Source organism: Vollenhovia emeryi, unplaced genomic scaffold (genome assembly GCF_000949405.1).
Source record: "Vollenhovia emeryi isolate VEMERY1.0 unplaced genomic scaffold, V.emery_V1.0 DF939476.1, whole genome shotgun sequence".
NCBI classification, from domain to species: domain Eukaryota; kingdom Metazoa; phylum Arthropoda; class Insecta; order Hymenoptera; family Formicidae; genus Vollenhovia; species Vollenhovia emeryi.
This window is the reverse complement of record NW_011966890.1, coordinates 12,982-25,435: the sequence shown is the minus strand read 5'-3', so window position 1 is coordinate 25,435 and position 12,454 is coordinate 12,982. Positions and strand designations below refer to the sequence as shown.

General features: G+C 37.2%; 1 protein-coding gene across 1 annotated transcript; it reads right to left on the bottom strand.

Annotated features, from left to right (window-relative positions):
* Positions 1–11,297: 11,297 nt before the first annotated feature.
* On the bottom strand, positions 11,298–11,855 carry LOC105557478 (octapeptide-repeat protein T2-like). Its single transcript, XM_012004723.1, has one exon. It carries the CDS (start codon positions 11,853–11,855, stop codon positions 11,298–11,300), a length of 558 nt encoding a protein of 185 aa, XP_011860113.1.
* Positions 11,856–12,454: the final 599 nt, after the last annotated feature.

Below are 12,454 nucleotides of genomic sequence, written 5' to 3'. Positions count from 1 at the left end.
CTCCTCGCCTGGCAATATCGATCGCCGTGCGGTCACATCTCGCCACGCGCTCGAATTGGACAGTGGGCAGGGCAAAGACGACGATTTTTGATAATTAATTACTCGTTAACTATTGCGAAAATTGCAAATGGTTCAGGACTTTTCTGTTCATCTCGATCCGTTCTACCTTCTCACGAGCTCTGGCACAAATGTTGTGACTCACCCTGTATATCAAAGATGCAAACTATCAAATTTTTATGTATAAAAACAGCCGGATATTTTGCCGGATACTAATGAAATCCGGTTATACGGCCGGATGATTATAAAAGGGCCGAATAAGCCGGATACCGGATATTTGCCAGATATCCGGCACATCCCTAATACTTACTATTATATTGTCTTGGATAAATTGTGTATGGAGTTGAAATTTTGAGACATGGAAAAGCCAGGAAAAATCCAAATGTTAATAATGTAAATGTTAAACAAAAATCATAGAATTTTAGATTATTTAATTTACCAAACAGAAAAAGTTCTTGTAAGCACTATACATCTATCACAAATATGCTGTATCACGAGACACGGTAGTGTTTCGCGCCAAGTATAAGCGAAATTATTAAAGAGTGACAAGCTAGAACCGCGCGCGCGAAACCGACCGTGTAGTTTACGCGAGTGCGCGAGTTGACGGATCCTTGGAACTTCGGATCTCAACAACGGCTGATCCGACGAACTTGAGACTGCGCTTAATCGATAGCCTGGGTACGATTTGCATAATAAAAGTGTTTTTACTTTTCTCCTACGTGCCCCATGAGTGGAGATATTGCAATGCAAAAATCCGCGGTTTCTGAATTTTCGCGTATTTTCGCGTAAGAAACGTCGTCGTCAACCGGCCAGAATTCCTTTTCATATTTCTGCCGCACGTGGCGCTCACAAGCGCGGCTGACGTGACTGACGTTACCGACGTACGAGCGCACGTAAATAGAGTGAACTTAACCTTTGTGCCGATTTATTTAATAATAACGTGTCTCGTGATTAATATATTTGTCGCATTAGGGACTGATTGTGAGGTGTCTTCTCAAGTGTCACTAGCGTGGCAAAAGACTGTGTAATTGAATGTGAGTGTGCGCGATCGGTGACGTATGTATTGTATGTAAGTAATGTAATAATGTAATATCTCAGTCCGAGAACCGTGTAGTGCAATCGATCGATCCTTTTGGGATTCTCTTAATTACGTTCAGCATAGCTAATCTTAAGTGTCGAAGTGCTCTTCCTCTTCCTTCTTTCATTTACTCAAGCGAGCGCTCCGACGTCCTAGATTTGCAATGCCGAACGCAGCTCTTGTCCGACACAAAAAATTTATCTATTAATATATTACAGGGTGTTATGGTCAGAGTTTCTAAATTTCTAAACAGTTGCTATTCTTTTCATCGGTGCTGTCGATACGTTATTGGCCGAATGAGATGTATTTACAGAATGGTTACGGTGGAAGAAAGATACGCGTTATACATATATAAATATCCATTGTTATATTTGACGTAATTTGTTGATGATATCATTACTTTTGTAGAGAAGATACTTTTGTAGAGAAGATTTTTGTAGAGACAATATTTTTGAAAAGGTATTTTTGGAATGATATTTTTATAAAAATATTTTTGTAAAGAAGATACTTTTGCAGGAAAGATATTTTTGTAGAGAAGATACTTTTGCAGAAGAGATAGAGTAACATTGGAGCTTATACTTGACGCACTTTTTACCTTTTTTTTAAAAAGATAAGTTTTTAATGTTTACCTATATACACATTACTTTACTAGTTCAAATTTGAGTATTCCTTTTCACTGTATTTACTTCGCACTTTAATATTTTTAGCTTGCTTACCTCTGACTTGCCCAGTTATTCTTTTGTGCTCTAGAGGAATACAATTGACCACTGTCCCAATTAACCACATTGCAATTGATCATGGTTCTGATTGACCATATTGCAATTGACCACATGTGGTAATACTGAAGAAGACTAAAGATCTCATAGATTAGACAGTACCCTATGCAAGATACAATGTTGCTTTAAATCTTCGCAAGATACAGCATATCATGAATCACAAGTAATAAAAGCATCCTAACTTGCATAGCAGTCTTGCTAATTTTATCGTTATTTTTAGTACATAACATCTGTTATTTCTGTTTGTACAATAGATAATAACTTTAATTTTTGATCAACTACCTTTGCAAATGACAAACCTTTGGTCATTGTGGGTGGGTTTCTCTCAGGTTTTCCAGCTGGGAGTTTTGCCCTCCTAAACCTAACTCTTCTCTCCGTCTGTTGCACATGGCCAATCAGAATCGTCATTAATTAGAACCGTGGTCAATTGGGATTGTGGTCAATCAAAATGTGGTGAATATCAAAGTGGTTGAACACAAAGTGGTCAATGTTTATGTGGTTAATCGGAACTGTATTCAATATTAACGTGGCCAAATGGGACACTCCCGTGAGAACCGTAACTTTCAGCTTTTGGTGTAAGAAAGCTAAAATACATCCATAATTTTTAGAATATTTGCAACACTACCCTATTGCGTTCTGATTTACCGACAGTAAGTGTAAGAATTGAAGTAGCAGTAAGAAATAAAATTAATTTATTTTCATACTCCTACTCCTGCTTCTTACCCCAGACTTACCATTCTATTGTACCTGTAATCAGTTGTTTGTTCCAAACGCAAATTTCTTATGGACCAATCTTGAAACCAAGAATCTTGATCAACTTTTTCTTTTTATTTATACAGTATTATAATTATACTACATATATTATTAATAATTATATATGTATATTAATTTTATATCTAGATAAACTTGAAATGTAACGGAAATGACTTGTTTATAAATCCACTGGAGGAATATCATGGTGCTCTCCATGATGTTGTGGACAAGATAGCCAATATTGCTTGTCACTTACCATCATTAGAATCATGGGTGCAATCTAAAGGATGGCGAAAATTAGGATTAAAAGGAAGTATGAAAAAAACTGACAATGCAAAGAACGATCACACCATATTTGCCTCACCGCCTGATTGGTACTTGAACAAGGTGCATCAGCATCTGAATGTAATCCTGCAGAAGTCTCTTCGACCCATGAGTGATTATTTAGAAAAATTGACGTTACAATTTGGTTGTGTCTTTTATGAGATACATCAAATACGTGATACTGTAATGTTTCTTGAAAAGGAACTCTCCTTTGAGGAATATGTTGCCAAAGTTGAAGACTTTAATGAATTGGTGCGCACAATAAACGGAATGGTACATATTTCTTTAAGTAAATTCTGATCTATAATTGGGTTACATAAAGGAGATAATGTAATTTTATGCTCACATATTCATAAAAGAAACTATCTTTTTCTACATTAAATATTATGTAGGAGAAGTAATTAAACATACTCTATTATTTATGTACCATCTTTCTGTTATTATTAATTGCGTGCCATAAAATATATACGATATGATTGTTAGAAATAATTTTAATATGGAATTCAAGTATAGCTATTATTGATAGAAATTCTGTAAATTTTTTTCGAAAGGTTCAAAAGTGCAAAATGCTAAGATTTAATATCTGATTTTCCTTGTATAGTAATTAAAGTAACAAAAGAAATTTAAACTTTGAAAACTTTTCTCAAATTTTCCAGCATTTCCCCAAAACTTTTACCAAAAATGATTACATCATCGAGATAAACTAAGCTAATTTTGGATAGATATTCCCTTAGAATCTTTTCCATAAGGCGTTCAAAAGTCGCCGGGGCATTGCACAAACCAAAAGGCATGACAGTATATTGCCATAGCCCCTTTCCAATAGAAAAAGCAGTTTTTTCTTTGTCTTCCGGGCGGACTCTAATCTGCCAATAACTCTTTAAATCTAAGGTAGTGAACCAAATATTATCTAACAACTGATCAAAGACATTGTCAATCCCAGGGAGGGGAGAGAAGTCTTTTACAGTAATTGCGTTCAGTTTCATTTAGTCAACGCAAAATCTTATTGCCCCATTTTTCTTTTTCACCAAAACAACAGGGGAAATCCAGGGGTTATGCAACTCCTCAATCATTCCTTGATCCTTCGTTTCATCAATAATTTTATCCACCTCTCTCCGCAAACGCAGCGGAATTCGTCGAGGCATCTGTTTAACTGGGGAATTAATGGGGAACTTCCACATTAATAACATGCTCAAGAACATCGCAATTACCGGTAATAATTTAAAAAAACGCATCTTCAAATTCATTTAGGAAAACAGCAAAACTTTCCTTCTGAGAAGAATTAAGTTGCAAAAATGTTTTTCAAAAAGTTCCTCCAAAGCGAAAGGAATCTTTCCTGAAGACGTAAAATACGAGCACAATTAAAAGAACTTAAATTGTAAGAACTACGGAAAGCGGAATCAAAAACATTTTCAAGGTTAACCTTTCTCAAGAAATTAACTCCGAGTAGGTATTTGTCATTTAATTGTGCAACAAACATGGGCACCCCCAAAAAATGTTTGCCGATTTCAACTTTTTCCATAACTTTATTCTTGATTGGAACCTTTTCTCTGGTAGGATATTTCAGTCCATAATCTCTCGACACAAAATTCGTTCCTTTCTCTTTGAAAAATTCATTACTAATTAAGGAGACGTCAGAGCCCTTATCTATTTTTATGAAGCAACTCCTTCCGTTTATCTTTCCGAAATAACAAAAGTTCTTTATAGCAATATTGCCGTGTTTGATTCCATTTCCAGAAAAGACATTGCATAAACCATTATTATTCCTTGAACTTTCAAACAAAAATTTGTCCGCACAATTCCTAGAATTGCGAATCTCGAGAGGACACTCAGCATAGGCTAAACGCAACAATCTCTCAAGATCCAAACTGAATGAGGCTAGATCCTCCGAGAACTTCTGTCTCCTATTAATGAATTGCAAGTAGTAATTTTGAGAGGAGTTTCCTTCTCCAAAACGTAATTCTAATCTAGCTTTAAGCTCTGAAAATTCTAAATTCGAGATGTTATCTACTAAGTTGAAAATCAAGCGTGTCTTTCTCCGCAGGAAAGAAGCAAGAGCCACGGTTCTTGTCGCGTTATTCCATCTGTTGGCGCGTGTGATGAACTCAAATTGTACGAAAAATTCTCGTAGAGGCGCGCTCCCGTCAAACGTATCGGGCTTGAGTTTGTACCATAGACATATAAAAGATAGACTGCTTCACCCAAAAAAAATATTCTATTCATAAGCGGGAAATCCTCTAAGCATTTCCTCTAAGCAAAGAAATCTTATATGAAGCATTTCTCACTTACTTTAACACATATCATCTATAAAAGAGTAGACTCATAAGTTAGAATTAAGATTAATTTCCTGTATAGAAAATTCCATTACAGTAATACGACTAGCCTCTTGAAATAAGAGGATACGCAAGATATTCGCGGACACACGAGTCGCAGCACGTGCGCCAGCTTCTGAGTAGTTCACCGACCGCCGCTAGGCCGCGCATGGTGGCGGCCAAAAACTCGGAAGCAATATTCAGTCTCGTAGGGTATAAAAGGAGGCCCGCGAGAGTGAATTTTGCTTCCGAGTTTTTTGCCGTCACCAATGGTGACTCACCATACGCGGCCTAGCGGCGGTTGGTGAATACTCAGAAACTGGCGCCCGCGCGCGTGTCGCGTAGTGCCGGATTGCCAATTTGTGCCGGATCGCGCGTTGCAACCGCCACAAAAAGATTCCTCTAGCATTAAGAGGATATTCGTTTTAAAAGAAATATATAAATACTAAAAATAAGAATATTTGCATATTACAAGAAGAAAAGATTCCTCTAGCATTAAGAGGATTACGAGTTAAAATTTCATGCCTCAGTGTAATAGGATATTCCTCTAGATTTTAGAGAATCTTCTTGAAACCGTATTTCATAGGAAAATTCTCTAAAATCAAGAGGGAACCACTCAAAAATAGAATACTTTTCTTTCGGTGTTATGAGGTAGTGGGGGATGTCCTCCTGAGGGAAAAGGACAACACCAATTTATTTGGGTATCTATCTTCTTCTAGTGTACGTGATCACGTGGGCGTGATCACGTGATCGCCTTCAGATCACGTCCACTAGAGGAAGACAGATACCCAAATAAATTCATGTTGTCCTTTTCCCTCAGGAGGATGCCCCCACCTAGGGTTCCACTGCCTCATAAGCAGTCTATCTTTTATATGTCTATGGTTTGTACCCTAAGCTCATTCTCGCATCTTCCTTCCCAGCGGCCGTACCCGACTCTTCAGCGCCCGTAAAATTCCCATTATTGGAAGAACTTAGCTGTGTGATCTGTCGGAGCTCGTAGTCCCGTAGGTGAAGAGCCGCAACTAGCTCCTGCTCTCTTCTTGTGTGCTTCTCGAGCATCTTCCTAATCTCCTACAGCATCGCTTGGAGAGACGGGACTTCCATCGTTGAATCGTCGGTAACGGAGGTGCCCAGCTGGGCTCTTTTCCGGGAAGGGGCCGTTTTTAAGAGTCTTTTCGCGGCTTGTCCATTATCCCGGACGAGCCCCTAAAATTGTTGGGCCTCCCGCGCCGCCGCACAGTGGGGCCAAATGACATTTCGTGTTTCAAAAAAGGCTACAGCCTCTAAATCTGAGCCAATTTCGATGCTTCTTTTTTAAATTAAAGCTAATGAAATGTACACCCAAAAAAATGTTCTATTCATAAGCGGGAAATCCTTTAAGCATTTCCTCTAAGCAAAAAAATCTTATATGAAGCATTTCTCACTTACTTTAACACATATCATCTATAAAAGAGTAGACTCATAAGCTAGAATTAAGATTAATTTCCTGTATAGAAAATTCCATTACAGTAATACGACTAGCCTCTTGAAATAAGAGGATACGCAAGATATTCGCGGACACGCGAGTCGCAGCACGTGCGCCAGCTTCTGAGTAGTTCACCGACCGCCGCTAGGCCGCGCATGGTGGCGGCCAAAAACTCGGAAGCAAAATTCAGTCTCGTAGGGTATAAAAGGAGGCCCGCGAGAGTGAATTCTGATCAATTCTGATTCCGAGTTTTTGACCGTCACCATACGCGGCCTAGCGGCGGTTGGTGAATACTCACAAGCTGGCGCCCGCGCGCGTGTCGCGTAGTGCCGGACTGCCAATTTGTGCCGGATCGCGCGTTGCAACCGCCACAAAAAGATTCCTCTAGCAATTAAGAGGATACTCGTTTTAAAAGAAATATATAAATACTAAAAATAAGAATATTTGCATATTACAAGAAGAAAAGATTCCTCTAGCATTAAGAGGATTATGAGTTAAAATTTCATGCCTCAGTGTAATAGGATATTCCTCTACATTTTAGAGTATCTTCTTGAGACCGTATTTAATAGGAAAATCCTCTAACATCAAGAGGGAACCACTCAAAAATAGAATACTTTTCTTTCAGTGTAGAACAACTTTGTCGAGCCAGATTTTTGTTTTTTGCTTCTCTTCTCTACCAAATCAGCCATAAAAAGTCCGATTTAGAAAAATTTCATTCAATCAATAGATAGCTCGTGTTATATATCATCTAATTTAACATCAGACGGATATTGATATTAAACTTAAATATTCAAACCCTGATTTGGCTTGAACAAACCTTACAGACTAACGTAGTCACTAAATCTTATCTTAACAAACAAGATTAATTGTAATAGTATCTAATTTTAGTAAATAAAAACTACTATTATTGTTTTTATTTTTTTATTTTTTAGTATAATTTTTATTAATTATTTTTATTAATTACTGAGAATAAAATAACAAGTTTTGAGCTTCCGCATCTATCGGAGTTGCAGAATGCTTCCACTCAGTACGAAGACTACTTACCTATATAAGGATCAGAAGAGATCAGAATCTTATTTATGATGTCTTCATTTGTTACGAATCTATTACATTTTCGAGTATTAAAGTCCATAAATCTGTTATGTTTTCATGATGCTTAGATTTTCGAGTGTTTTTGGGCTCGCGGGTCATTCGTAACGCTGCACGTTCTGAACCGCAAGCGTCGAATCTGTTATGTTTTCACGAATAATTTACAAACAGACACTGAAAACCTAAATGTAATGTATGACTATGTAATCAAGACTGTTTAGTTCGCTTCACCTTGTATTGTTCTTAAAACATGACTAACAAATTAGTTCGAGCTCAACCACCACAGTGCTTACACGTATAGGTACATATATTTTATAACTCGACTCTGTCTTATTCGACGACGATAATCGACTCAGGTGCGTTACTGAACTTTTAACTACTTAACTCTAAATCCTTATTATTAATTTATTTATTAACCTACATTGTGCATAACTACGTTGTCGTTCATTTGCAGATCACTCGAAAAAGACCCAAAAAGTAGGGTCGAAACGTTGTGTAATAAATGGAGACAAAAATAGAGGATATTAAACTAAAAAATAGAGTACTCTGTAATGTTTTATTAGATGGTAGTGAAAGAAGTGTTCATAAAATTTATAATTATTTTCAATGTAATTATGATTTAATGATTTCGAAATCGATAAGTTAAGAAAATATGTTGTTACATCTTTCATGCCTCTTATTGTAAAATTTTATTATATTGTAATGTTTTCTTTTATTTCGCTTCTGTTTACATGGTACACTAAAGGGTTATCCCGTTAATAAAGATTTATTTATTTATTAAAAATAATTAATAAAAATTATACTAAAAATATTATAAAGACAATAATAGTAGTTTTTATTTACTAAAATTAGATACTATTACAATTAATCTTGTTTGTTAAGATAAGATTTAGTGACTACGTTAGTCTGTAAGGTTAAATTGTATAACACGAGCTATCTATTGATTGATTGAAATTTTTCTAAATTTGAAAATAAATCGGACTTTTTATGGCTGATTTGGTAGAGAAGAGAAGCAAAAAACAAAAATCTGGCTCGACAAAGTTGTTCTACATTTCATTAGCTTTAATTTAAAAAAAAGCATCGAAATTGGCTCAGATTTAGAGGCTGTAACCTTTTTTGAAACCCGAAATGTCATTTGGCCCCACTGTGCGCCGCGCCGCTAAGGCTGCGATCCTTCACGCGCACAGACGCAGATCACTGTACAACCGCAAGACACGTGCACGCGCAAAATAAACCGACACAAAGAATTCGAAGGAAAACCGAGATTTTATTTCTCTGACTCATAGAAACGTCCGTCTCGCCTTTCAGCTCGACTAAATTCAGCTCGACTCAATCTCCCTCAATTAATACCAGCGTTTTTCAAAAAATTGAAATCGGATGTGATGCCCGGTATCATGGGATGCCAGGATACCGGGTGTCACATCCGAACGCGGGCGTAACAATATGCATAACTAATTCTAAACGTAATTCCAAATTACTTATTACTTATACTTCTCCTACATTTAATACTACATTTAATACAGTAACTCTACAAATGCAGAAACATCTCTAACTACACTTTATACTGAAGCTGTATGTTGTATACTTCACCATATTTATTTATTCATTTTAGTTACATTTGGTTTAGTAGATAGTATTACTCTATTCAACAAAAAAATTAATTTTTTTTTGGTATGAGAACAAGAATATTTGAAAATATAACATCATTTCTCAAGGTTTTTATGATACCAAGTACGATCCCGTTTACCAAATTCCTTTATCACATCATAATTTTGAATTATTTAAAAAATATATAATTTTGAACATTTTTAATTCTATCTAATTTTAATTTTTCGCGCCATATTAGTTTTGCCATTTTAAATTCACCAACTTTAACATCAAATTTTGACATCAGATGTCATTCAACAATCTAAAAAACCCTTATATTTGAGCAACATAAATAAGGATAAAAACGCTGATATTGATTATATTTAAAATCTATAAAATAATTTTTATAAAAAACCTATAAGAAATGTTCTATAGATTCTTAATGGTTCATGTTAGCAAGTTAACCCCATAAAAATAGTAAAGTTAGTACTTTGTAAAAATAGTAAAGTTAATATTTAGCAACCCCTCTCTGAAAACCCAATAGGATAGAGCAAGAATATTTGCTCAATTAAAGAAAACTTCGTATAAGAAGCTTTATAAAATTATTATTTTGCGTCCTGTCTGACATGTTACTACAATTCCCTGGAGGTCGCCTATACTTTGTTTGAGAAACGCCGCGTTTATGTAAATTATTAGATGATATACAGTCAATGTAAAATTTAGATGTAATACACTCTATTATTTTATTATCAATTATAATTCCTCAAAATTTTCATGTGATAGAGTGGTATGGTAATCAATATTCAGTATAGTATTTATTGTTTAAAAATGATCATAATGAAACTAGTAACCATGACATAAACAAGAAAAATATTTGCAGCCCAATAATGAGTACTTAGTGACAATAAAACTACAACAAACCACTGCAAAGCATGATCTCATTGTTTACGTGAATCAATTACGAGAACTTATCATCGACAAACTTGTTAAGCATCATTGGAGTTACAATCTCAAAATATGCACTGTATTTGAAACGATGAAGAAACGTGTGTTAAATATTCCACGAACCACGAAAGAATTATTGGAATTAGGTGAGCTTAACTTATAAATTATATACATAGTACAGTAGGAAAGGCTGAGGCCAATCGTAACATTTAGTTACATTATTGTTTTGCTAATGTAAAAAAAAGAATTTTTCCTGATAACCGGTCTTATAAAATAGAGTGTCCTTTATATGGGGGTAAGTAAAAAATTATCCGTAATGCAGCTGTAAATTTTATGTAAATAAAACTTAAAAAATAACCTTTTTTAAAAAAGGTAAAAAGACGCCAAATATATGCGTCATTCAATCAAAAATTATATAATTTAATTATTTAAGTATTTGGATATCTTTTATTATTACAGAAAAAACATTTTTATCTTCTCTCCCCTTCCCCCTCCCCAAGTATCTTCTCTACAAAAGTAATGTAGTAGTAAACTTTATTCCCTTTTTGGGCAAAAGTGGCGTTTTTATAGGGAGCGTACCCAAACCCTTTACAATCCTTCCACCTTCTCCCTTCTCCATGCGACCTGACCCTTAGCGACCATTACATTCTTCCCCCCCTCCCTACGTCCTCTCCCTTCTTATTCCGTTCCCGCCTCCCCCGCCTATACTCCCCTCCTTCCCTCTCTCCCCCCCTCCGTCTTTTTCTTCCTCGGTCCTCCACTTCTCCTCTGCCCCTTCATTTACTTCTGCCTTCCTGCTTTTCTTCTTCTTCTCCTCCTTTCCTTCTTCCTTCCATTCCTGCTCCTCTCTCTCTTCCTCTCCTCTCCCTTGTTCTCCTTCTCATCCTCTCCTTCCTTCCTGCAATTAAACACTTCTATAGCATTCTCCACTCCTCTCCCCTTCCCTCTTCTCCTCCTATCCATCTCCATTCCCTCCCATCCAACCAAATCCTTCTATTCTCCACTCTTGCCTCCGTTCCTTTTTCCTTCTCTACCACGACTCTTCCTTCCCTCCCCTTCACTCCTCTCCTTCTTCTTCCCTCCTCCGCCTGTGGTTTCCCTGTATCTTCTCTCTCCTCTCTTTCTCTTCGCCTTCTCCCCCTCTTCCTTCGCCCCTGCTTCCAAACTCTCTTTCCTTCCTCCTTTCCTTCCGCTCTTCTCCTCCAATGTCTCTTCTCTGCCCGCTTTTCTCCTTTCTCACCTTGTCTCACACTCTCGTACCTTCCGTCCCTTAACCTTTCTGAATCACTTGCTACTGCTTCCTCTTCCTTCGGCTTTCGATCTCTCGCCCTCTCCGACCAATTCCATTCGTTCCCGTCTGTCGATCTCTCGCTCTCGCTGCCACCACTCCCCTCTACTGCCGCCATCAATCTCTCAATCCTCCTGTCCAATTCCTCTTCTTCCTTTGCAATCGATTTCTCGATCCTTTCCATTCTCTCCCCACTACTTCGTTTCTCCTCGTTCCAGACTGCCAACTCATCCTCTTGTCTACCTGCTGTTTCTCTCCTAACGTTTACCCTGTCTTCACTCCTTCATTTCCATTGCCACTTCTCTGCCTCCTCTATCCATCACCTCATTTTCTTCCCGTTCACTCTTCTCCAACCTTTCCTTCTACACCTTTTTCCACTCCACCTTCTCACTGCACGTTTTTCCTCCTCGCCATCTTTACCCCCTCTCCTCTACAAAAGTATTGATATAATAAAATGGCGCCAACGAAACTGACTCTTTACACAAACTAGGTATTTTATTAGTTTTTATATTAAAATGTTATTCGGGAGAGGGGGAAAAGATGGCGAAGAAGAAAGACTTACAGTGAGAAGGCGGAGTGAAAAAGGTGTTGAAGGGACAGGCTGGAGAGGAGTGATCGGGAGATGGAGGAGGTGATGGAAAGAGGAGACGGAGAAGTGACAGTGGAAATGGAGGAGAGAAGAAACAGTGAAGGATAGGAGAGTAACTGAAGTGGAAAGTGAGATGAGTTGGCATGAGTCGGCAGTCAGGAACAAGGAGGACGGAAGTGGTGGGGGAGAACGGA